This window comes from Dicentrarchus labrax, unplaced genomic scaffold (genome assembly GCF_905237075.1).
Source record: "Dicentrarchus labrax unplaced genomic scaffold, dlabrax2021, whole genome shotgun sequence".
In the NCBI taxonomy this organism is placed as follows: Eukaryota; Metazoa; Chordata; class Actinopteri; family Moronidae; genus Dicentrarchus; species Dicentrarchus labrax.
In genome coordinates, this window is record NW_026136701.1 from 8,189,154 (window position 1) to 8,215,253 (window position 26,100).

A 26,100-nucleotide genomic window follows, 5' to 3' on the forward strand; every position below is an offset into this window, starting at 1 on the left:
CCTCTCTGTGACCAGCAGACAGGAGAATTTGAGGAGAGTGGAGGTGTTTCAAACAGGAAATGGAAGAATAACGTAATACAGTGAAGAGAGAAATGTGTTAAAAAATGAATGAGTGTCACTACTGAGTTGAAGTGCACTAAATTATATATCAAAAGCACATTGGAGTTGCAGTAGGTTGCAGTTCAAGGCACGAGCACAGTTCTATTATTTTAATTATTTATTAGGAATACATTTGAAGTTAACAGAACTTGATGGTATTTGACTCTGGGTGGAGCTGGTCAATGGTGTCCCCACATTCACTGCTGCATCCTGCTCTTCATTTTAGCTAAAACAGCAGCAGTGGGTCTAAAAGACGGAAAAGCTCTACAGCTTGTCTACAGGGAGGTCCCTGTTACTGTCATCTGCCAGGTGGTTTGAAATCCTGCATGTGTGAAGTCTAAACTGTGCCACCGGTCATACATTCAGAACTACTTAAACCACTGACGCGCTTTTCCTTCAGGTAGGGACCATTAATGACATCAGGACAAGCGGCAAGGTTAAGACGCGTGTTCGTGTTTCCAGTATGTGGATTTGTCATCACTATTACATCAGAGAGAGTCAGTTCCAGCTCAGCCGCCTCCCACCGGTGGTGTCATCTCTGGTTCATGAGGGCCTGGTACTCCCTCTGGTGGGCGAACAGCCGCAGGAACACCTTGTACTTTCTCTCATAGAAGCTGAAAAATGCATGAAATGCAGAAGATTACGCACATTTGATGCATTATAAAAGGTATATTTTTCTTTCGAATAAAACATACAGATTTCTTACATAGTGGAGTTCTCTCATAACCGGGCCTTGACTTACAGGATGTTAGTTCAATATTATACATTTTGGTTTCACCTTAAATAAAGAATACAATCAATCTTTATCCATATGGCTCGTTATGCATGTTTAAAAGCAATGCAGTTGGTTTCACCTTAGAAATAAAAGCATAACATATATATTGTATGTCATTTCACGTACGTATATATGAATAAGACATTAAATATATATTGTTTGTAATTGCACGTACGTATATATGAATAAGACATTAAATATATATTTTATGTAATTGCACGTACGTATATATGTATAAGACATTAAATTAATAGAATAGAAAGGAAAAGGTAGGACATTCATTATGATAAATGGAATGGAAAGGCAAATTTGTTTTTGATAAAAAATAATTATTGCATTCTCACTGAATTGAGCATCAGATTTGATCCATTTATGTTACTATCCCAAATACCTTTACAGAAACTTCACCAAATATTAAAAAAAGGAATCTCTCACCTCTGGAGTTCATTGTCAGGCTGAACAACTTTCCCCACTTTAGCCATTTTCTCCATTGCCTCCTGAAACATAAATCGCAAAGACAAATGTCACTCAATAAATCATGTTAAGCACATTCAGTTTGAGGCCAGCCATGACCCAGTTATGGTATTAACACAAGCCATCGGCAGTGGTTTCGCTGTGGCTGGGTTTATGACTAATGCAGTGCAGGGCCTCTCTGCTGTCTAAACCTACAAAATCCAGCCAGTTGACTGTGTGCAGCTCAGAGGATCAGACACAACAACTGCCTGCCGTAGTTATGGCTGAAAATGGGTTGACAGGTGCAGCCTAGTCCAAACAATAAGATCTTATTTTTAGTATATCTGGCTTAAAGGCTTGCCATTCTCTTGGGCTACGAACTCTGGTACTGGGACACCGAGGGATGAGAGCTTGACCAAGCAAAAGGTTGATCATCAGTTTGTAGCTTGTGCACAAATCTTCTCTGTGACTGAGCCCAGCAGAGCCATGCACTCTATACCTTGTGTTTAGGTTCCACCCAGCAGATGGAGGCATTGAGTCAGTAATTCTAAGATCTGTGCTGTGTGTGTACGGATGCCAATAAAATTGGATGGCAAACTGCTAAATATATAGCAAAATAAACACAGTTTTAAAAAGGGGCACGCTACTTTTTATTTTGAAGCACACAAGGATCGTCCTAATTATCAGGGCCAATTTTAACCCCCCAAATAAGGCATTTACTACACAAAATCTCAAAAGCCTTGTCTGACTAAGCCCCTGTCCACTCTCTGACTACAGTCTACAGTCTACAGACTGTGTGTCACTCCACCTGTATACTGCTGTAGTCCTGTGATGCACATGCACCCAGGACTGCTGCTCCTATTAACACAGCCTCCATCTGGTCAGGCAACACCACAGGCAAACCTGAAAAATCATAATGAAGAAAGTGGAATTGGCTTAAGCCTCCATGGGAGAGACTGTGAAAGTTTTAGTGCGTATGGTTAAGTAGAAACTGTACAGAAAGAAAGTTTTGTGTTCCCATTATTTGATACGAAAACTGTCTTCTTCCCTTGTAAGTATTCTATACCTGTAGCGTTGGCGTGAATCTGCACAAACAGGGAATTTTTGCTCAAACCGCCACACAGGAAGAGGGTTCTGATGTCATGTCCTGCTTCTTTCATGGCCTCTAGAATATGAAGTGTACCAAGCTGAAACAAGAGAAGACAACACAACGGGAATCAGGTTACAAGTAAACAAAGGCAACCTTTCTTCGTACTTTAAGGTACTAGGATGTCAGACTGAAGTCATTTGAAACTTTGAAACAAATAAAACACAGCAGACTCACAGCGAGGGCTTGTATAGTGGCTAAATAGAGCAGGGCCAAGTCGTCCAAGGTTTGGGAGAGGGACAGTCCGGTCACCTGCACAACAATAACGAGTGTAATAATGTTTCAGTGCTGAATAATGAGAGTCACCAGAGGGATGTGTTCACTATCAAAGTGTTGGTGAAAGAAAAGCTATAATTGACGGTCTGGTATCTCAAATCATCACTGATTCAGTCGCAAAAAATATTCACTCTGCTCCCGGCTCCCTGGAACTACAGATATGGCCTGGAAACAATTATCAGTTGTGAAAACAACTAATCTCCAACAGTGATGCACTTTTATTTTAGGTACCGAATTTATTCTTTGCACTGACATTGTGAATGTAAACTGCTGTTTAAAAATCAAACTCATATGTTGTTATGCAATGAGATTTGACCCTGGGCCTGACTGCGGTGCTTTGTGAAGTTAGCTGCTTCGATTAGCTGCAGGCTAACTGAAATACAAATTGATTTTGTTTGCAACAATAGTTTGGGAAATTCAGTTATTAGGGTTATAGATTTATGATGTCCCTCTCATGTCTGTGCTTTATGTATGGAGCTGGAGCAGGGAGGGGATTAGCTAGCCTGGCTCTGCCCAAAACTCTAATATTTTCCTAAAGCTCACTAATTAACAAGTCACACAAAGTCAAAAATGAGATTGGTATTGCTAGGTTACCTTTTTCCTCCTGTGTCCAGTCTTTATGCTAAGCTAGGCAATTGTCTCCCATCGCCACCTCCATATTCAATACACAGATGAGAGTGCTATCAGTCATCTTATTTATCTCTCAAAACAGCAAACAGTCAACAAGCAGCTTTGTGGGAATGCATACGACTAACTTCAAATTATTTACATGCTTTACTAATTTTTATTCTTTATTTATCAAAACAAGAACATATAACTAAATAGGACCACTTAAGAATACTTTAAAGTAACAAAAGGGTCTGCAGTGACACTGCACTGCACTCCACCTCGGTAGATTAGAGCAATAAATATAAATAAAACCCCATGCTTATATATAAATATATATACGTATACTAAATCAAAGGTTATGTGGAGCCTAGACTCATGTTCCCTCACCATGCCCTTCAAGGTGGGGTCAGCCAGGGGAGACCTGTTCCCATGGAAGTCCGGCCAAACGTGCAGACTGGAGCCCAGCAGGTCAACAGCAGAACGGGAGTCTGCCATTGAACTCAGGTGGCTGTTCAGGTAGCTGTAGATGTTCTCTGATCTGGGAAAAATTACAGAAATCCAATGAAGGACCCTGTCTCACAAAATAACATTAAAGGTGTTGTATGGACACTGTTTAGAAAATGCTATAGGCCTTTTTACATTTTGGCACATGGGTTACAATTAACATGAATGAATAACAGCTTGTTGTAGTATATTGTTCAAATTAAGTGTTGTATAAATTATATATGAGAACATTTTTGGGTCATTCTAAGTTAATGTTAAGAAAATCAAACAATGAAAAAATAAATTGCTTTATTAACTTTAACTTCCACAGAATATTTTAACCTCAATAAGCTTCTCATCATCCCGAAGCCTTCTGAACATTATTAATCATCAGCTGAGCAGGGATGACAGCTATACTATCAGCTGACCTCTGCCGTGCCTGTTCCTGGAGCTGGGTGTATGCGGCGTGGCCCTTCATCACGTGGTCGATCTGAGGGAGGAGAGAGAGCAACGCAATTTAACAGAAAGCATTACAGATGACACAGCTGATGACACAAAGCTGCAACTGATGATGATATTTTCATAACTGATTAATTTATCAATTATGTTCACTTACTGGTTAAACATTTGATCTATAATTTCAGTGTTCAAATCATCACATTTAAAAAGCAAGAAACCAGAAAATATTTGTTGTTTTAATCATGTAAATGGCTGTCAATTGACTGTTAATGCTTTTGTCAGTAATTCATTTCTCCACTGCTGAAATGATTGTTACGGTGGCCTTTCACATCTCCTCTCATGTTTTAGAATAATAATCATAATTAATAAATAAATACATATAACATCTTACCTAGCTTGTTCCTCATCCATGAATAGCTTCACATACATTGTTTGACAGCCTTATATTCACTACAGAGGAGATACCTTTTAAACACTGTTGTCTCAGTGACCGGATGTGTTGATCTGGGTGACTTTTGGGTGCATTTACACTTGGATCGCGGGTCAGTTCAACCATGTATAGAGCTTTACAGTGGACTCACCAGCCTTCCTGTCGCACTCTGTCCGCCCTCGTTGAGCCACACGCCAGGCACCATGGCAGACAGGCAGGGCCCCCACACGCCTGGCACAAACAGAGGCTGCTCACTGATCTGACGCATGTGAAGGGGGGAAATGAAACGTGTAAGCTAGCACTGCAGGCTAACGATGATTTTACATCTACAAAGAGGTAGGTATGGATCTAGTAAAAAGCTAATAGAAATACTTGGATTGTTTTGAATGGCAATGGAAACCACTACAAGATGTGCCAACAATTTGCTTTACTACTCACAGTTAATGGGAAAGATGATTTATCAGACCACTTTTAATAGACCGCATACCTGTGTATTAGTATTAGCTACATTTTACAACACCCCAGAGTTGTGTTGTCTCAGGCTGTGGGTATGTGATTAATTATAGGAGGTGTTGTATTGTATCAGTCATACAGTGGCATTCTCAAATTAGTCATACAGTGGCATTCTCAAAAAAGTGCGCAGAAAAAGTCTTATGGAGTTGACACAATATCCATGTTCATAAAAATAGCACATAAGAATATTCTATACATAAGTTGAACTGAAATATACAACAGGAAACATAAACCACTCACCGCCATGTGACAGGTTGACGTACCACAGATCATCGCCATGCGTGAGGTGATTGGCTGGTCCTCACAGGGCAAGTGAAAGCCTTTAACATCTGCACCGATCACACCTGGGAAGAGTAAAATTACACATTTTAATCATTTTTAATGAAAATCTGAATTTGTTTTGCCCCACATGAATATTGTTTGGTGTTACCCAATACAAAGTTTGCAGAACTCCTGTTAAAGCCCCGTCAGGGACTAACAGAATGATTTGCAGCTTTAAAGCTTTAAAGCCTTTTGATGTGGTTCTCTAACCCTCACATGAGATTCAACAGTGACACTAACTGCTGGAATAATGTTTGTCAAGCTGGTTTCAGTTTAAGGTGGAAGGTTCATCTATGCACGGGGGCAAGGGGTGTACATCACTGTGACATGCACGACAACTAAAAGTGCAGAGTGTTTTAACCTCTGACTGGTGCAACAATGTGTGATCGGCAGAGGTCACAGCCAGAGGTCAGAGGTCAGAGTTCATGAGTGGTTTATCTCCGAGAACAAAACCAGATGGGCAGGATTTCTGAACCAGAGGGGAGGTCTGCTGCTGCCCTGAAGCTTACAAAGTCCTCACAGATACAGTATACAGCAGCTTTCATTCGTAGCTTTTCAAACAGACCTGTTTGATGCGTGTTATTGAAATTTTGGCCAAAATATTAAAGCTGGGGGAGTTTCAGTGGGTTCTAATATGTATATCAGTTACTGCAATAACCCTGCTTCAGTTCTAGTCAGGAATGTTTATCAAACGTCATCGCCCCTCTTGTACCACTACTGCTGTTAGCCATCTATCAAGACAAAAAATAATCCTAAAAATAATGTCAGTTTAGTTTTCCATCAGAAAAGGGCTGTCTGAGACCAAGGTAAAGCACTGAAAATATTCAAAATAAAGCGTACAATTAAGATTTTTTAGCTTCCGTGCTGGTACTCCTGTCTGTCTCTCCAAACTTGAGGCGTGCTGACTGCCATCAAATGTAGACAATACCTGTTTATAGAACATTTAACATTTATAGAAACATTTCATCTTCTGCCACATTTCTAACTTTGCTGTCTAATGATGACACCAAAGTTGTTTTATGGTTATAAGAGTTTATATTTAAGTACTATAACTGCTATCTCTAAAAGTCACATGGAACCTGCAAAATCACCTACTGCACCTTGGAAAACATTGATATATTCGGCAAAAGATTGAATCAATGAACAGGTTTAGGATGTAATACCAAGGCCTCCTGCGTGAGCATCAATAAGAGAAGCTCCAACTGCAGTTCCTGGGTCCAGTCCCAAATCTGCTGCTGCCTCCTGGGTGAGGCCGTCTCCTAACGGGCTCCCTGGAGGACAGCTCACACTGCCTGGAAACAGGAAACAGCACAGCTTCATTAATATTTCAATTAGAGCTGGGAGCAATACGATCTAAAATTGGTATCGGGTGCTGATACACTCTGAATTCACACTGACGTCACCAATCCAGATTCCATAGTCTGATGTTATTATGAATTATAAAAGATAGAATTATGCAATTTTAAAGCCCATAGCCAAAATGTTATAGCACAAATCAATCAATTAATTAAGTAGTAATTAAACTGTTAACAAGTAATATAATAATATCCAGTAATTTCAATTTAACGTTAAATAGGTCCATATCATTATGAAAATACAATACAATACGAGGACTACAACATAAAGATGATCATTGCAGAATAATATTTGAATTCTCCGTGATGTTTCTCAGCAGTACTTTCAGATTTTCTTTCTATACAATTAATTTGAGCTCATTTAAGCTTGTCTGTTAATGTTTTTTACCTATTTTGGAAAAGTCATTTTCCAGGAGATCCTCCAGTCCAATGCTGGTCCAAAAACTAGCATCCCATCCCTCTGGAGGGCAATAGGTCCACTTACACACCAGAGTACATAAAGAGCTGCGAAACATTGCAGAACAGCACTGTTACATGTTTCATAATATATTCATTAAAGCACATTAACCATATCTGGTGAAGGCCACAGTATCAATAATACCAATGTAAAAGGCCCATTTCTGGGCGCCTGGTTAGCTCAGTGGATAGAGCTGGCGACCCATGTACCGAGGCTGAGTCCCTGCTGGAGCGGCCTAGGGTTCGAATCCGACCTGCAACCCTTTGCTGCGTGTCATCCCCTCTCTCTGTCCCCCTTTCCTGTCTATCTTCAGCTGTTTCTATCATAAAGGCAAAAAAAGCCCCAAAAAATACTTTATAAGAAAAAAGGCTAATTTCTAAGAAAACAGTTTGTCCGTGATATTAAAAGAGACACATTTCTTGGAATTACCCCTGCTATAGAGGACAACCCTATTCTTTCTTTTGAACAGACATTTGATACAAGGATCATGTATCACACAGTCACAATGACTTTAATCGAACAAAGCTCACCGTGTCAAAGAGCCTGTTGCCTTCCAAGACAGGAAGTCTGGAAGGTCGAAAAAGTGAGCAGCTTCTTTCCAGCAGCTTTCTTTTAGATTCTGATGAAAAGACAAGAGAAATGTGTGGAAATTAACCTCTGATCGATGATTAATAACAGCACATGCATGTACCGACAGACTATAACAGAGAAACCACTTTCAGGGAACTCTAACATGTTTTGAAGCTTCCATCTATCAGATACATTCCAAGATAAAGGAAGGTAAGGATAGAAAGCTTCTAAAACAACAGCAGCCACATGCTGACCAGCCAATACAGAGAGTGACAATAAAACATATGAAGATCAGTGGTCCTGTGGTGACCTTGCTCACCTCTCACCTCTTTGAGCCAGAGCAGCTTAGGGGGTTGCATCTCTGGTGACATGACGCCTCCCACCCGGCTCAAGACCCCGTGGCCGGTGTTTGTTATACGAGCGGCCTGCTCTTCAGCACGATGGTCCATCCACATTACCACGTTCCTCTGTCTGTCACCTGGGAAAGCAAAATGTAAACACAATATACCCAATAGCTGATACTGCATGGGCTGAATGTCCCAGGTGGGATTCTGAGATTAAATTGGACTGTTAGGAGATGATAAACAACACTGTTTTGATAGATATGTAAAACATAGGCTGCATATAATCAACCTGAGTATCTGGGTAATGACCCCTGTGTCCAACTTGTTTAACTGAAAAAGACATGAAACCCTACCGTCTTCAGGGGTTCTGCTCTGTAGCTGACCCTGACCTCTGACCTCACTGTGGAGGAGGGGATTTTACCTTCAGGGATCAATAAAGCATCCCATTACATTAGACTAAAACAACTTATCTAAGCAAAACTCAACAACTGCAGAAACGCTAAAAGAAAGTCCATTCTGAGAATGTTCAATCAGCATTTCAAAAACATCATTCATTCTATCCATAATGTGTACTTATGTGTATATTAATGGTGCTTTACAAGATTTTCCTGAAGCAAAAAATTAGGAATAATGTTTGACTCACCATCCTGACTTACTGGCACAGGCTGGAAGCTTTGGTCCAAAACTACAAGAGAGCAAGTGGCATCAAAGCCGATCCCTCGTACCTGACTCCTCTCCACACTTTGTGTAACTCTCTGGAACAGATATAAAATATAGTCACATACAGTCAATGCTTTTACACATAAGTAATATCCATGGAGTGATTGTGAGAGAGTGTGTATGAATACAGGCACTGCATCATAGTTTAACATAGCCCAGGGAGTACCTATGCAGTTGCCAGCGAGGTACATGGAAAGACTGCTCATTGAAGTAACTCAGCTGATTTGAAAATGGAAACTCCTGACTAGTTCAAAACCACAGATCCACATATTTGTGTTTAACAGAAGAGTAAACATCCTAATAGAATTAATTACGGGTTTGATGCTCATGTTTCATAAATTTACTGTCACAAAAACCAGTAAGTGCCCAACTACACTGACTGTACAATGCACAGCTCCCGCCAACATGAGGCAGTGCAAGTGAGCAGAGAGGTTGAACTAGACAGCTACTAGCAGAGAAATGGTTGAAAGGGTAAAAGTACAATTATTTATAACTAGCAGAAACATTGTAAGTAATGAGTAATGGATACATGGCTGAAACCATTATGAAATAACCAGTTGAAATAACGTTATAAATGATCCAGCTGCCTCCTGCCACTCTCCAGTGGTAGCAGTAGGAATGCACACATAACCAAACCAACCAAACAAAGACAATTCAACTGTATATGTATTTATATATGTATATATAAGATCCACCTGAAATGAACACATTGGGATCAGTGGAAGTGGGGTCTGTGATGGGGTACTTTATCTGAAACCAACCACTGCTCTGAGGTCAGCCTACCTTTACAACTGTGCAGCATTTCTCCCAAATCTCAGAGGAGGACTGGACGTAGTGGTCAGCCTGGGGCTCCCAGATGCTGATGGGCTCCTCTGCAGTGCTGTTCAACAGGCCGGCCCTGCTCACCAGTGCAGCCCTCACACTGGCAGTGCCCACGTCCACTCCGACATAGTAGACCTCTGCCATGAGGAGAGGAGCTGGGTGTAAGGGGGGGCGGGGGGGCAGGGGTTGATTATTAACCCGCTTACACTGTCAATGTTTAATACACTGTTTCGAAATAGGTGCAAGCAAACGCAGATATTAACGCACACATAGCGCATAATGTGCTTTTAATTGCGGATATGTTTTCAATGTGTTGCCAGACACTGAAATCCTCAACTGAGCATGATAAAGCTAAAGTGCAGCAACAGAGATGTTCCTCCCAGCAGTTTATTCCTCACAGTAACATTTATAATGCGCACAGCAGACAGCATCCGACATACAGAGCATTTGTACAGCAGCTAGGACTACAGCTCCGAACTTACCGCCAGATCGAACTCTTATTTCAGCGCATTAAACATCCCTTTGAGTTTCTGACCAGCGTACTTTGAGCTGGAGACGGTGGTTGCGACGGAAAGCGAAAGCGGCCAAAAAGGCCAAAGGCGACTTTTTTTCCCCCTGCTGAGCTATACTGAGCCCGAAATAAAACAGGTCAGCAGCATGAGTTGGTTATTTAAAATGATCTCGACCTCTTCCTCCTTTCTTTGTATGCCTTCCTATCTTTGTAAAGTCCTGGTTTTTAGAACTACTATCGGCCGTGGACAAATCACTGCAACACAATCATCATAACGTTAGTACATTACTGTGGGATATGGGAATGCCATATACTAGTAAATGACTCTGACAACTTAGTCCTAACAGACAGTAGCCCAATAGGACTTATTAAGAATAATTCATGGCAGGATCAAAGGGTACTGGGGGGAAAAATACATTTATCAAACAACCATAGTGGGCAACTTCCCCACCAGGGGCCCCAACAGCCCCAAGTTTACTGCATAAACATGTACATGTACTTGGTTTTATAATTTTTTATAGAAATCCTCAACACTAAAGCACAATATCAACTTAGACACAGCCCTACATCATTCATTTGAAAGTGTAACCTGTCTGAGTCTAGTCTAAAAAGCTTTATTATTTTAGTTTATATCATTTTCTCATGATGCATATTACTAAATAAAACTGTGTTCAATCATTTAACCACAAACTGAAACACAAAAAAGGAGGAAATTAACATTATTCCAGCATGGAAGTGCTGGGTACTAACTCAGCTCATTAATATTGCATTATATCCAAGCAACCTGCCAATGGCAGCAGCTACCACTGAGGACACCAAGATTGTCCTTGGCAATATATAAAGGCTAATTAAAAATAAATAAATAAATAGATTTTTTATATCCTGAAACACTACAAAACTACTAGATTACAAAATTCCTCAACAAATGTTAAGACTTGTGTGTTTGAGCAAATAAGTTAAGCCACCACATGTAGTCTTCTGTGTGCACTGGGCTTATTGGGAACCTATTAACATCTGACCTGTAATACCATCCTGTCTCTCTTTGCTTCTACCTTGTCTTCTCTATGTAAACACATTTATTTAAAATAATTCCCCATGTGAGCACAATATACACTTAAATAATACAAATATTAAACTAGTTTTCTACAAGATAGGGCCTCAGGATTAACCAATAATGGAGTGCTCTTGTCATTTCAACTGATATTCACAAAACAATTTACACTCTTGATCAACCAAACCAAACACACTGCGACCCGTACCCGTGGCTTTTGGACCCCCTGATGGTCTGAGGCCCCTGGGCAGCTGCCATGTTGATAATGCACCTATGGAAATATAACTTTTGTTGTTGTTTCGTTAGATGACACCACCCTTTGCAGGATTTTAAAATATTTAGAACACTAGCATGTTATTATTATTTCATTATTCTGTCTAAAGACATTTACCACAGCAGACATTGTGACTTGTCACAGCAGGAGAAGCACATGTGTAACATTAATGATGATTCTGGTACATTTAGGGGTTTCAGTTATGATGCATGCACAATATAAGGCTTGTGGAACTGGCAAAACTAAATGCACACAGCCATTGTTAATGAAATGAATAATTGTTAATATTATTAAGTACATCTGTGCTTTTTCTGCTATGACATGTGAAAAAGGTCTATGAAAAATGTAACTACATGAATTACTAACCATGGGCTGAATAAATAAACACATAATTTACTGTAATGGATAATAATCTGTGTAGTTTCAGGGCTGCAAAATGGGCTTTGTTGCGAAAAGGCAGACACGGTAACCTGCCATCAAAAACATTTGACATGTCAAACTTTCTAGTCTGCAGGTCTCTTTACTCTATTGTGTTCTTTTCTCAGAGGAGATCAACAGCTGTCTAAAGGAAGTGGTGCTGGCTGTGATCAGTGTGTTTGGACCAGGAATGATCAGCGGAGATGGAGTACAGAGAAAAACCAAGCAGCAGGACAGGAAGAAACAGATGGTCTTCAACAAACACTGCACGGACAGTGTTTGAAATCTCATCTGTCTCTCTCTCATTGCTCATGTGTGTGTGTGTGTGTGTGTGTGTGTGTGTGTGTGTGTGTGTGTGTGTGTGTGTGTGCGTCCCTCCTGTCCACGCCTGAAGGTAATCAAAACTTTGCTCTGTTGATACATCAACACATGCATATATAGCCTCTCTCTGTGTTTTGCTCTCATGAAAGAGGGAGTGTTTCCACGGACCCTGGGCTGTCCCACCTCTGTACAACAAAAGCAGGCCTGTTGGGAGGCAGGCAGGACCAGCTCCTGATTAGAAAACTTCATGCTGTGGAAACAGCTGGCCCGGGCAGGGAGGAGGAAAGCGCTGTTATCTCAAAGCAACGCCATCAGGCCAGCAGAGGGGAAAAGCTGACAGAGAAACAGGAAGCATGGCCGGGGCACAGCGGCGTGATAGGAAAATACTCCTCGGTGGGGCTGAACACAGGTGTACAGAGGGAGACAAGGAGAGAGTAGAGTGGCTCATAGAGTTATTGGCACATTGGAAGCTGCCATTTTCTGTTCAGAGATGAGGAATGCAGAAAGAGAGAAAAAAATCTGAGGCCTTTGTCTTCATTACTGCTGTGGTATTAGACATGTTTCTAAAGCATTCCAGCTCTGGATTTCCACTTCAGGGTGTCAGATACTTCCAAATGGGTGTTGTGCGGCTGTGTTGTGAGGACAACATGTCATCTCAAGAGTGTTGACCTCAGGCAGCTCTGGTTCTCCCAGGCTGTCTGGAGCTGTTAACTTATTTATAGTTGGCTTGAGGAGAACATGTTGAATAATACAATGGGGGAGGCCAGACACACTGGACTGCAGCTGTACAGAGCCATCGGCCATCCTTCAAGTGCAGCTTCACATTTACCTATGAGACCTACGGGAGGAAACAACAGATTATAACCACTTATTATTATTATTTCCAGCACAGGAAGGTGATCGTGCAACTCAAACACATGCAAAGATCAAGTGGCCAAGTATTAGGGCTAAAATCTATATCATGATACAGCCTTAAACGCAATGACCTGTTTTTATTTAATCCATACATTATATTTCCCTCCATGTTTGCGTAATGCTGATTGACACATGTGACCAGTTTAAGATTGGGTTTGAATCATAGTGTGAGCTGATTGTTTGATTAAGGTTTATTCATATAGAAGGCATACTTCCTCTTATCTATATCTCTGTTTATATCTCTGTTTACATGTACATATCTATGTATGGGTGTGTACAGTAAAATAGAGATGTGTTTGTGTGTGTATTACAGCTTTACATTAACAATTTGATTTATGTAGTGTATGCTGGTTGTCCACATGTGTATTTTCATACCCACATGTGCTTGTACATGATGACTGTTTATGTTTGTTTATCTTTGTTGTTTATATTTCTTTCTTGGCCCTGTGTGTAAGTATATTAAAACCTACTGTCGTATTTCTTGTATGTGTCATACTTGGCCAATAAAACTGATTGTGTTTCTGAGAACACATATCCTCCTCCTCCTCCTCCTCCTCCTCTCTCTCTGCAAGAACTGAGAAAGACACTTGCATGACAATGACATTTTTAAAACGTGTGGTTCTATACAGCAAAGCACTTCCTGGCGAAGGTATGACCTCATTTTCTTTCTTCTCTCCTCAACCCTTTTAAGTGCTTTAACCAGCCAACAGCACTCGCTCTCTCAACTCTTATAACCACATGTATGTAGACAGCTTTTAGATCGCACGTCTCATTTGCATTTTGATAATGAGGTAATCATCTAAATGTGCTTTTATCTAATGATCTATGAAACTTTACATTCTGTAAGCAGTATGTTCCCGGTCGAAAACATCTCAATCAAAGAATATCGATTTGCTGTTGCGTGTTAATCAAGGTTAAACTCTACGGTCCATCTGGAGCAGCCTTCACTTCGGGATGGGTAACTAATAATTGAGCGGGTAACTAAATATTCAAAAACACTACGTAATCCCAGAGTACATTGCTCCACTGTCTGCATTACCTAATCCCATAAGCCATCGCGGGGGGGCGGGGATATGGCTAGTTGTCAGAGCAACCTGCATGTCATTAGATATACCCCACCCACCAAATCATCTCCAGCCAATCAGAGCGCGTAGAAATGACATCATTGTTATTTTCAGTAGAGCTGCAGCTTAGAGGTGGATAAAGTTCGTCTCCACGTTGGAAGTGATAGAAAGTATTATCCCTATTCAGGCGCTGTTTCTGGTTTTGAGGGAAGGAGGGTAAATCAAAGCGGATACTCGAGGTGTAAAAACACTGACCCTCGGCGGCGGGACAGCTACGGGGTTTTTTTTTTGTTCATGATCGCGAGGCTCACAAGAGAAAAGTTTTCTCAGGACGCGAAGTTGTCAAGTGAGTTGAACTTCAACAATAGGCGGACTCTGTCACAAGACAGTTGAGAGATAGGGAGTCACAGGACATATGTGACCAGCTGAACTTCTTTTCTTTAATGAGAGTAGACCTCCCTCAAGGTGATAAAAACTTTATGTCCAGAAAAATGGAAGCGACTTTCTACGACGAAGCCGTGAATGCTTCCAACTCTCAGCATGACGGGACGACGGTGTATGGGTTCAATCCCAAAACCCTCAAACAGACCATGACCCTGAACCTAAACGACCCGAAGAACTTCAAACCCCAGCTGAGCTCCAAGGCCCTGGACATCCTGACGTCCCCTGATGTCGGGCTGCTGAAGCTGGCCTCGCCTGAACTGGAGAGACTGATCATCCAGTCCTGCAGCGGGCTGACGACTCCCACCCCGACCCAGTTCGTCTGCCCCAAGAACATCACAGACGAGCAGGAGGGGTTCGCCGAGGGGTTTGTGAGAGCACTGGCTGAGCTCCACTATCACCAGCAGGGACCCGCCGTCCACCCCGACGCACAGGCCGGCGCGACCAGCAGCATGGCACCCGGCCCTGCTGCGTCCGAGAGCGGCGGGGTTACCTACAGCTGCACGGTGCGCGCCGACCCGCCGGAGTACACAAACTTGGGCACTTTCAGGGGAGCTGTGGGCTCTGCGTCTGCACCTGCCAGCGAGAGGCACCCACCTATGAATTACCCATCCGCCCCACAGCCGTCCCACAACCACATGGACCACCAGCTGGCGGCAGCCCAGCACTCGCGGCTACACGCGCTCAAAGAGGAGCCGCAGACGGTGCCCGAGATGTCCGGTGACACCCCGCCGCTCTCCCCCATCAACATGGAGAGCCAGGAGCGCATCAAAGCGGAGAGGAAGCGCATGCGGAACAGGGTGGCCGCGTCCAAATGCCGGAAAAGGAAGCTGGAGAGGATCTCTCGGCTGGAGGACAGGGTCAAAAACCTGAAGAGCCAAAACACCGAGTTGGTTTCCTCTGCCAACGTCCTCCGGGACGAGCTGGCTCTGCTCAAGCAAAAGGTCATGGACCACGTTAACAGCGGCTGCCAGCTCATTTTGACGCAGCAGCTCCAAGCTTTCTAGACTGCCGAGAGGAAAAGAACCAAGGGACATTTCTTGGGGACCAAATGCAGCTTAAAGTGGGCCCGTTGGGCTTTGCGGGAGGAGTCCCTGTGTCTCATTTCATTTTTCCACCAAATTATCCGCTCAGGCTGCACCCACAAAGGGCAACGAATGGAGACTGACATGATACTTGTAATTGGTCAGTATGATGAAATATTACAGAGCAGAGGCCACCAAACTTATGGCAAGGACGCACACAGCTCAGAGGGGACATTTGCTCCAAATAACCTTTTGATGTGACTTGGCACTTCAGTCTTTCTTTTCCATTCAAAACTACAAGATCAAATTGAGTCAATCCAAGGTAGCATGGCAAGTGCCCATACCTTATACTAATTTTAAATTGATAAAGTCCCATGCAGTCCTGACAGAGCCTGCGTGGGATCAAATTGCAAAGGGGACAGAAACACAATGTGAACGAGGCCATGGCCCTGCAAATATCCCACTATGTCAAGTAGCAGTTTATGCATATAGACTTGAGTCGAGCACTGAGCATCCCACCAGCGACTATACAGTATGTACAGAGTAACACTAAAAAAAAAAAAAAAGTTTCACACCTTTACCCAAGGACTCTTATAGGTGTGTGTGTAGCGTTTACTGACAAAACTGCCTTACTTTCTTAACCCTTATGTTCATACAAGTTTGTGATAATAGGTGTAACTAATGTTAGACCTGAAATAACACTTTGTAATATTTGTACGCTGTATTTTGAGCACTTCAGAACTGTACATATGACAAAATAAAATGTTGGACACGCGTGATGTGTGAGTGCCTTTGTGCCTGCTGAATAATTCATCATCGAATACAGTCTAACAGTGCATTACACCGAGTGTTTGTTATTGAAGGAACTGGGACGGACGGGATATTGAGTCACCAGTGCAGTGTGAGGCGCTCGTAATGGCTGGTGAGCGTACGCGGCCGCCCATTGGACGGCGAGGTGTCGGAAGTGAGGCGCAGGCGACCAAATATGGCAAGAGGTGTTCTCAGCGCGCACTGGGACGGGTGTGTGTGAATCACCGTCCTCCCACTACAGCTGGTGACTCCTAGAAGAAACCCATGAGGCATAAGCAGATCTGTTTACACACTTGGGGAGAGAGCCGAGGCACAAAAGAAATATTTAGAAAGAAGGAATATTCTCTATTAGATGGTGAACAACTTGTAGAAAAAAAAAATATTTATTTTCTGAACTTACTGTCAGTGGTATAAATTACAAACAAGCTTTGTGTAGAAAAAAAAAAAAGAAAAGTACAAATTTATACACACTTGAACCTGGTGTGGCACACGAACATGGCGAACAGATATTCAAGTGCACAGAGTCAGCTTCTTCTCTCACACACATTGTGGACCAACTACACTGATGGAAAGTCACGGGCCTTAAACCAGACACCAGTAAATGCTTAAGGAACACAAGACAATTTCAAGATATGTTCACGAGGGGCGTGACGGCACAGGAGGCAGCTGTCCGGCACATTTTAAAGAGCCTACACGCCCACAGTAAACCCACAACCACAGTAAACCTCCCCCTGTACAGACGACCCTTGATGCGTCTGTTTGACCTGTTAAGGCGGGCTGATTTCCTTCTTTATCATTCTTGAGGTCTAATCAGACGAAATGAAAACACCTGTGTATAGCATATACAATACAATACAATATGTTGTTACCTGGTCATGTACACAGTGCTACATGATTAGATATCAATGGTTTGGTATTCTCAGGATGTTTGTTTGTGGCTCATATCTGACAACACAAACAAGCCTCTAACCCACATACACCTAAACATTAACACTGTGCAACCAGACCCAGCACCTTATTTTTCTCATCAGTGCTTGTAAGCTGTTGGTATATCCTCAACACTTTCAATATTTTACCACCAAATTAGATTCTCGCTATACATCAGAAGCTCTAAATGATGATTGGTCGACTGCCAAAATGGCTGTTGGAAGAGACAAAAATAAACCAGCTACAGCTCTAATTTGCCAGTTACTGGCTGGAGTTGACTGCCCACTCTGTGTCCACTGTCCAACTGTTTTGTTTCATCTCGCTCCACTCATGCTTTATCTTTCTGTGCAACGGGGGATGTTATTTTCCAGGTATTATAAAAAGGAATTCAGTTTTTTTTTTGGACACACTGCTCCCCATCCATTTCCATGTGGGGGTTATTTCTGTGTTTGGTTCCTGATGATGCCCAGTTCATACACAGTCCCGTGTCAGTGGATCTCAGCTGACGAGCACGCCGTCTTTCGCACCGAGGCGCTGCCGGTGCACGTGGTCCTGCTCTAGTTCTTCGTGGCTGGGGTGCCAGAGCCGGGACAGGATGCGCTCCATGTTCAGGGCGTACATAGTGTGGGAGGGCATCACACCGTGGTGAACCTGCATCAGACAAATGTTTCAGAAAGACATTTAATCATACAAACCTCTGTTGGTTGAATAAGGGCAGGCCAGGGGAATTAACGTGTACAGATTCAGTGATAAGCAGCGAACGCAGGGGTCCATCGTTCAACAATATGACATGTTTCCAGTGGAAACCCTATCAAATTTCCCACAACAAGAAAACACATATTTACACAATATTATAGTATCCTGTGTGACCAGCTATTAAGTACTAGGTCATTACTTATTAACAAGGTTATTAAAGCTCATTGACTTCTACACATAGGGTAACACTTTTATTATGAACAATGAGGTAATGTCAACATTTCTATGTATGAAATGAATGAAGTCTCTTGATTTAGTTCAATTATTACAACTAACAATTATCTTCTTGCTTAACCATTTAGACCCTAGATTGTCACAATTGTGAAAAATGCCGTTCCTTTTTCCTAAAGCCCAGGCTGATCTCTTCAGTTAGCTTATTTTCCCCAACCAACAGTCCAAAATCATTTTACTGTTAAATTCTTATTCTTAGTTAAAAACAATGGAATGCTTTTGCTTGGAAAATTACAAATAATTGAATCAAATGATCATTTCAGTCCTATTATGTGACCTTTTATGAATCACCAAACAACTCTAAAAAATACAATTGTCCACATGCTTGGTTTGATCTGGGGTGTTTCAAATACTAGGTCCCAAGTTCGTTGAAGGTCTTGGGAGCGCAAAGACACAAGCACATTCCTCTCACCTGTAAAGCCTCCAGGAGATCAAACATGTTTATTGGAGGGAGGGGTGCGGGGAGCATGTCAGCAGAACAAGCCAATAAGTGAACAGCTTGTTGCTCTGCGTCATCGGGTGACACTTGAGGTGGTGGGCCAGCAGGGAGGGAAGCACTTGGAGGGGGACTGAAAGAAAAATAATATCACTATGGACTGAAAAATGTCACCAGCAACAGAAACAATGGTTCACTGTTCAGATTATTGTACGAGAGCAAAGTTGATAACATTAACAAAGAATTACCTTTCAGAGTATTTATGTCTACATCAACATCCTTATATTAAATCGGAACAATGTCTATCAGCTAGTGAGAGCTGTTGTCCCTACCATTCAGTGACACTGTGGTAAGCAGCAAGGCTGTTTTTCAGATAAGGCTGCGGCGTGACATAACTGCCAAAGGCATAGGGGAAATGACCGTCTCGTAACCGATACGCCTTCCTCCGGGTGATTACAGCAGTCAAGACGTCTTTCAAGTGTTGCTGAAATAAATCAGAGCACAAAGTCAAGCTTTGCCTGATCTCCTGGGTAAACACAGCCTTTTCATTTAATAAACATCATTTTAAGCCTCTACATGGATGTCAATGAAAAGTTAAGACCGCCATTCTCTCATATTCTTTGAGTGTGGACTGAAGTTAGACATCATAAACAGACATTAACACAATGATTCATTTCTTGAGGACAGAATCAAATACAGTTATGAATTTCAAGAACAAAACTGAAACGTGGGCACAACACACTGGCCCTCATGCAGAAACATTATCTTATAATTTCCCTTAAATATTCTATTAACATACTTAACAACCCCAATCTGATCTTACCCAGATGAGCTGAATGATGAATCCCACTTGATCTTAAATTGGTGGCATGTGGCTGATTGTTATTAGCATAAGTAACACTATAAAACACGATGCGGGGGAGGTGGTGTGCCGTGTGCGGCACATGGCCAAGAACTGTACAGATGCAACCTATGGAGTGACTGACTATTGAACACAGGTATTACCTGTGCTCAATAGTCAGTCATTCGATGGGTTTTATATGGATCAATAGTATTTCTTTAGCTCACAGATTTAATAATCCAATCACTAGAATTACTCTAAAACATATAACACATTATATATGTTTGATATATATGTATGATTTTATTATGTTTGTCAAATTTGTTTTAGACAAAAAGAGAAAATGTATTCATAGGTTGCTTCTTGCATGTGGCCCAATGTATGAGAACTTGTATGAGATCAACTCTGACGTAAAAGGTGAAGAATGGATACTTGCTTCCAGTGTTGGGTGAGGACACAGGACAAGTTGAATTTTTGTAGTAATAACCTTTTCCAGCCTTTTTGTCATGTCATTTCAGTCATGTTTTAAGGCTACAAATTTGAATACTTTTAATACATCACAAAATCATGAAGATGCAAAAATCAGGTACTGGCATTAATGATAATTTCACAGCACTTTTATTTTTTTTCTCTTAATAGGTAATTTATATAACTGTATGTACACATTGAGGAAAGTCGGTGAGGTCCAATAATGTGGATGGTACACAGTACTAGACCATCCATTGCTGAACTGTAGATTGAGGACAACGGCAGCATTATAAACAGACCTGTGGACTGAACTGCTACAAACCTCAATAGCATAGATCATGGTGCTGACGGCATCGTCTGTGATGTTATCCAGGCCCAGCTCAAAGGCCGTCACCATCATGCGGGCCTCCAGCTGGCCTCGCGTGGGCAGCAGCAGAGTGTGGGCACTGAGACGCAGCTCCTCCTCCTCACCTCCCACCTCCCGTGGACTGAAAGGCTGGGCAGCGCTCAGAGGGTTCTGAGGCTGGAAACGATGCTGAGGTACAAACAGGACTTCAAGTCAGTTGTTCAAGCAGCTGCTGATTATTTAGGTGCTGATAAAGTATAGCAATAGTTACACTGAGTCTCTGCAGGGATGAATATGAAAATGAGTTACTTACATCAAATTTTTGTCTCGAGGAACATTTCTTCTTCCCTTTTGGTTTGCCAGGCTTTGAAGCAGAGCCACCTTGCCACTGTAATGGCCCTGCGCCCTCTAGTGGACAGAACACATAGCACAAGATGCACTGAGCAAACAAAAATGGAGATGCCTAACTGGCTCTTGAGCAATGTAATGAGCTCATCTGCAGTGGGTAGGCACTGAAAGTCTTTGATTACAGACCATTTCACATTTAGCCTTTTATCACATACATTCTTTCCAACCCCATTACTAAATCGATTAATTCAACTTTGTCATTATTCAATTATTTCAAAATGTCTCCAAATGCTCCAACGGCAAACACCTGCGACAATAAAACCAATGCAACAAATGAACACAGCTAATAAGAAGGTACAACAGATTACGGCTGCTTGATTAGAAAGTTTGGATAAAACACAGATTTAATACAAACAGGAGGTCAGGGGCAGTTTCAGAGAAAATAAATCCTTTATAAATCCTACCTGGCGTGGAGACGATGATCTGGCAGCGTGTGAGAATGGCCAGGAGAAAATCATTGTGAACATGGACTGCGGAGGAAGGAGGAGGGAAATACGAAATAAGCAACACCATTTCAGACAGCATTCATTTGTCAACAAAAACAACATCAAGTATTTTACAAACCATTCTCCTGTGCCAGCAGACGACGTGCCTCGACGTCAAACTCCTCTTTACTGATCTTTTGTTTGAACCATAGCTTCAGGTTGGCCCAGTAACTGCAAGGAGAGACAACAAACAACAAACAACAGGACAAACTTTACTCCCACAGTTACAGGAAAGTGCATTTCCAACACGACCTTCATTTCATAAACAAATGCATCAGCCAGCTCTTTATGTCTACAAGAGTTTACACTTAGAGCATCAACAGCTTCAAACAGGTAACCAAATGAAAATGAATGAAAATCTTTGCTTTTTTTTTTCTTTTCACCTAACCCTAACTCAAGCTACACATCGAAATATATTCAAGCGGTTTTCATAAACAACCCACAGAGCGTTGAGGTAGACGTGAGGTCAGCTCATGAATCCGGATGATACTGTTGTACTTCAGGTTGGCACTGAGCTAACCGTCGCTAATGGCAACAGTGCTTCACATTTCAGCGGGAAACCAACAAACAGCAAACAAACCCAACACCCCGAACAGAAAACACACACTCACACAACGCCACACTTACTGCTTGACATTATCGCCAATTGCATCCGTTAAATTTTTCTTCGCAATCTCAAGCTCGCTAGCATGAGCCGCCATGATGTTCACGAAGTCCCTACACGGACGTCATCATCCGGCGACACCCCCTTTTTTCTTTTTTTTGCCTATAAACTTTATTGTAACAAGTGAGTTTTAAATAACAGGATGAGAAATATGACAATGAACAGGAACGATACATGACAAGTAATGTTACCATTAGCTTTACCTGACAATATTTGAATAATACGTAAATAATCAGAATATAATATATAATATATTATATAATATTAATTATTATTAATAATATGAGGTATAAATTATGATGGATAAATACAACTGTAGGGGGCGCTGTACAATTCAAATGTCCTTTTTCATAAAGTATTCTTTTTTTTTTATAAAATCGTAGCACAAATAAATAGCAGACAGATGGTAATTTCCTAACAAGCATGTATTTTAATTTGAGTTAGATCTACCTTTAGACACTTAAAATGACCCTACCTCTTCCTCTTTGCTTTGTCCACATCAGCACATTTGTTTGTGAGAGTGAAATGCTTATAAAAGGGGTCAGACGTGTGTACAAGTGCTTTTTATTTTTGATCAACCACTCATCCTGTGTGTGCTTTCATCTGCCACAGAGTGAGGACCATGGCATGGTTAGGTAGTAGAACTACTCTACCACTAGATGGTATCATAGTATGGTTTAAATTCTGCCAAATCCCTCTATGGTGAGTGAAAAGAGGTGGTGGGTCAGTGCATTTGAAATCTGCCATGCTGTATCAAAGTGTCAACACACATCACAGTAGCAAGATGAGGTTGCGTTTTACCCCAAAAATATAGTGCCGTGAGAAGATCCAGCTTCCATTCCAAAGCAGAAAGGGCTAGCTCTGACTCTCAGCACTGTTTTCAAGGCAGGACCACATGTTTTTGATGCTCATGGTTTTGTGAAATTGAGAATGTTTATTTCCAAAACATATGAGCTGATATGGCACCCTGGGATCATTATTCTGACCTGATTGTGTGTAAAGTGTGGCTCTAGGGTGATCTGATCAATGCCAGAAATGTCACAGGAAAAAAAGATGATCTTGTGGGGATTAAAGCAGAGTTGCAACAAAGTAAGAATGAATCAGCATGAATGTATTATCAATGTTGATCTAATGATCTTCCAACCTTTTACTACTCAGTAAAGTAGATGTAAAGAGGATGTTTTTTTGGTTCCCTTTTCTCCAGAAATACTGCCTTTAACAATCTTAGTAACCTCCTTCCAAAACAAAGCCAGCTGCCAGAATCGGAGGAGTTTTAATAAAATTGGAGAAAGCTGTTATTTAAAAAAAAAAAAAAAAACAAACATCAAATCCCATTTTAACCACTGAAATTCCTGCCCCATTCAAGTCACTCACATCTGCAGCTACTTTAGAATGCAGCAGCTGAAACATGAACTACTGCTAAATGAAGAGATCAGACAGGATATTTCCTGTTCAATCATTTCAATAGTACAGTTACCAAATAAATTCTGAACTGGTGGAAAAAACTATCACATTTAAAGCATCCAGGGTTTGCTACGGCAGTACTTTAATTTCATTTGACTATCCCTTGGTGTGGGCTTAATTTAGCTTAGTCCTGAATCTTCTGTATTCCTCTTTTTGTATCATTTTTTGTGGTATTATTTCTAACTTATGCTGCAAACTATTGTCTTTTTTTAGTTATATGTAGAATTTATTGTTAGCAGCTGGAAGAAAATACCACCAGAATTAATGCAACTGCTCCACTGGACTGGATGTAAAACATTTCTGTGGTTCCTTCTGTTGTTCTTTGTGGCTCTTTGACTCATGCCTCTCTTGAGCAGGTTTAGGCTGGGAGGCCCTTTTGTTTTTCAGTGTTTTAACTATGGTGTAAAAACAGTTGAGTGGTCAGGGCGATCGCTCTTTTGGCTCTGTCTCCCCAGGCGGTCCTGAAGCCTTCAACAGACCTCCATGACTCATGCCATTCATCACAATAAGTGAAATCATATATCCAGAAAACATACAGTTAACGGTCATACAGCAGACTATGAGTGGGTCCTCCAGTTTAGTGACTAATGCTGACTCCAGTGTTCTGAGGTCATATACTTCTTTACAAAGAAGATTCATTTGATAACAGGGTTTCAAGGTTTGAGTCTAGAATAAACAAGCTTTTCATGCCAACCACATGAACAATGAAAACCATCTGAATTTTTGGTCCCTAATAGATGAATTTAACAGACTGCGTATCTGTTTGGAGGCAGCTGAAACTTAAGGAGCACGCTTCTCATGGCTCAAATGTTCCTTTGTTTGTTATCCCTGGGTTGTGATTGGTGCTTAGATTGCTTCTTTCTGTCAAAAAAACTCATTAAAATAAATCTCACTTTTGCAATCTCAGCACTCGTTTCTGGGCTCCACAGCTAAATGAAATATCGCTCCTCTGTATGTTTTAGACTACTAAGGGAGAGTGGAAACTGCCGCTGTCTGCAGCTCAGTGAGCCTTCCCAGATCCCTCCAGATGATCATCCATCTTAAACAAGTGTCTGTTAAGCTTTAAATCAAAAGGGCACTTAGGAACGGACTTAGTTATGGAGTTGTTTAACTGTTCCAGTTCGGGCAAAACTTAGTCATGGTGTTTATTTTCACAGAAAACAGCTCCACATCCTGTCTGTTGATTTGCTGGTTGACACTAACTGAACTTTTGAGGCCTAATGAGTCACTCTCACGGACATTCCCCCAACAGCAGATGTCTTTCAGCAAACAGCAGTAGAGCCAGCTTCTTCCAAAAATCTTCCGAGCCTGGTGCCACTTTGGTGGTGAAATTCATGGACAGCAAAGCTTCACTTAGTGACAAAGAGGGCTTTCACATCTGAAACCTGCAGCAGTTCTCAGAGGACCACACTGCAGCAGCCCTCGGCCATCCCTGGTCTGCCGGCCAGGTAGTCGACGGGGTGCAGGCCTGAGTGTGGTCCCCTCACCAGAGCCAAGGATGTCACCTTCTCTGTTCCAACGTCTGACTGCGCAGGAGTTTGGTTTTGGTAGGCTAATCATGCATTTCCATACCCCCATGAGGCTGTATAAAATGTGAGGGTTCAGTGTGTGGTTGGCTGAATTATTGGAAGACTTCAGTTACAGCCCCTGTGGTGACGGAGCATCCCACACTGGCAGTCTGTGCAGTGGTTGGGCTCAACGTTTGAGAGGCAGACTTGTCACAGGAAGGTTGCCCTGCCATAAAAAAGGGTAAGGTTTAAAGGACAAGTGTGCTCAGATGGCTCGCTGTTCAATAAAACTCTTGGAAGAGTGTCTCAGCCTGCACTTGACCTTTTCAGCCGTATACATCCTAGTTAAGGAGCTTGTGTGGGTTGACACACGTATCTATTCTCATATTGGATACATACACTTAGATGGGATTTGTAAAATTAATAGTTTGACATTTTGGGAAATGTGCTCATTTGCTTTCTTGCCAAGAGTGAGATAAAAAGATAATTTCCACTCTAAGGTCTGGAAACAGGTAGCCTGGCTCTAGTGTCCACCAACTATTACCTAATTTAACTAATTAACACACTATATTTAGTTTGTTTCATCCATACAAAAAACAAAACGGACAACTAGGGACAAGAAGTTGTGGTCTTAGAGGGATTTATGTGTTGGAGTATTACCAGTAAAACCACAACTTTTACGTTTTTTGGATAAATTAAAAGATTTATGTTAATGAGAGAGCTGTATAGATACTGGTGATGTTTTAAACTTTGCACAGAGCCAGGCTTGCTGAGTCTGTTTCCAATCTTTATGCTAACATAAGCTAACTGTCGCCTGGTTCTAGGTTCATATTTAGCACACAGACATGACCGTGGTATTAATCATCCAATTGTAGGATTTATCTCTATGAGATGTCTCCTATTT

General features: G+C 41.7%; 3 protein-coding genes across 4 annotated transcripts; 1 reads left to right on the top strand and 2 right to left on the bottom strand.

The window, feature by feature from the left end:
* Positions 1–199: 199 nt before the first annotated feature.
* Positions 200–10,445, bottom strand: fggy (FGGY carbohydrate kinase domain containing). Of its 2 annotated transcripts, XM_051407695.1 has the most exons (16): positions 10,316–10,445; positions 9,795–9,988; positions 8,935–9,046; positions 8,274–8,425; positions 7,908–7,996; positions 7,309–7,424; positions 6,729–6,857; positions 5,485–5,588; positions 4,883–4,990; positions 4,271–4,332; positions 3,747–3,897; positions 2,652–2,726; positions 2,394–2,514; positions 2,136–2,230; positions 1,310–1,371; positions 200–713 (listed from the first exon to the last, which is right to left on the bottom strand). In XM_051407695.1, exons 2-16 carry the CDS (start codon positions 9,975–9,977, stop codon positions 632–634), a joined length of 1,641 nt encoding a protein of 546 aa, XP_051263655.1. In that variant the 5' UTR covers positions 9,978–9,988; positions 10,316–10,445; the 3' UTR covers positions 200–631. The 2 variants fall into 2 exon arrangements, with proteins under 2 accessions (XP_051263655.1, XP_051263725.1); XM_051407765.1 differs by lacking the exons at positions 9,795–9,988; positions 10,316–10,445 and adding an exon at positions 8,645–8,712.
* Positions 10,446–14,502: 4,057 nt separating this feature from the next.
* Positions 14,503–16,627, top strand: LOC127367751 (transcription factor Jun). Its single transcript, XM_051407898.1, has one exon. It carries the CDS (start codon positions 14,830–14,832, stop codon positions 15,832–15,834), a length of 1,005 nt encoding a protein of 334 aa, XP_051263858.1. The 5' UTR covers positions 14,503–14,829; the 3' UTR covers positions 15,835–16,627.
* A 405-nt stretch (positions 16,628–17,032) lies between these two features.
* tada1 (transcriptional adaptor 1) lies at positions 17,033–22,295 on the bottom strand. The gene is made up of 8 exons (XM_051408010.1): positions 22,188–22,295; positions 21,640–21,731; positions 21,480–21,545; positions 20,981–21,075; positions 20,644–20,856; positions 19,345–19,496; positions 18,989–19,145; positions 17,033–18,240 (listed from the first exon to the last, which is right to left on the bottom strand). Exons 1-8 carry the CDS (start codon positions 22,259–22,261, stop codon positions 18,088–18,090), a joined length of 1,002 nt encoding a protein of 333 aa, XP_051263970.1. The 5' UTR covers positions 22,262–22,295; the 3' UTR covers positions 17,033–18,087.
* Positions 22,296–26,100: the final 3,805 nt, after the last annotated feature.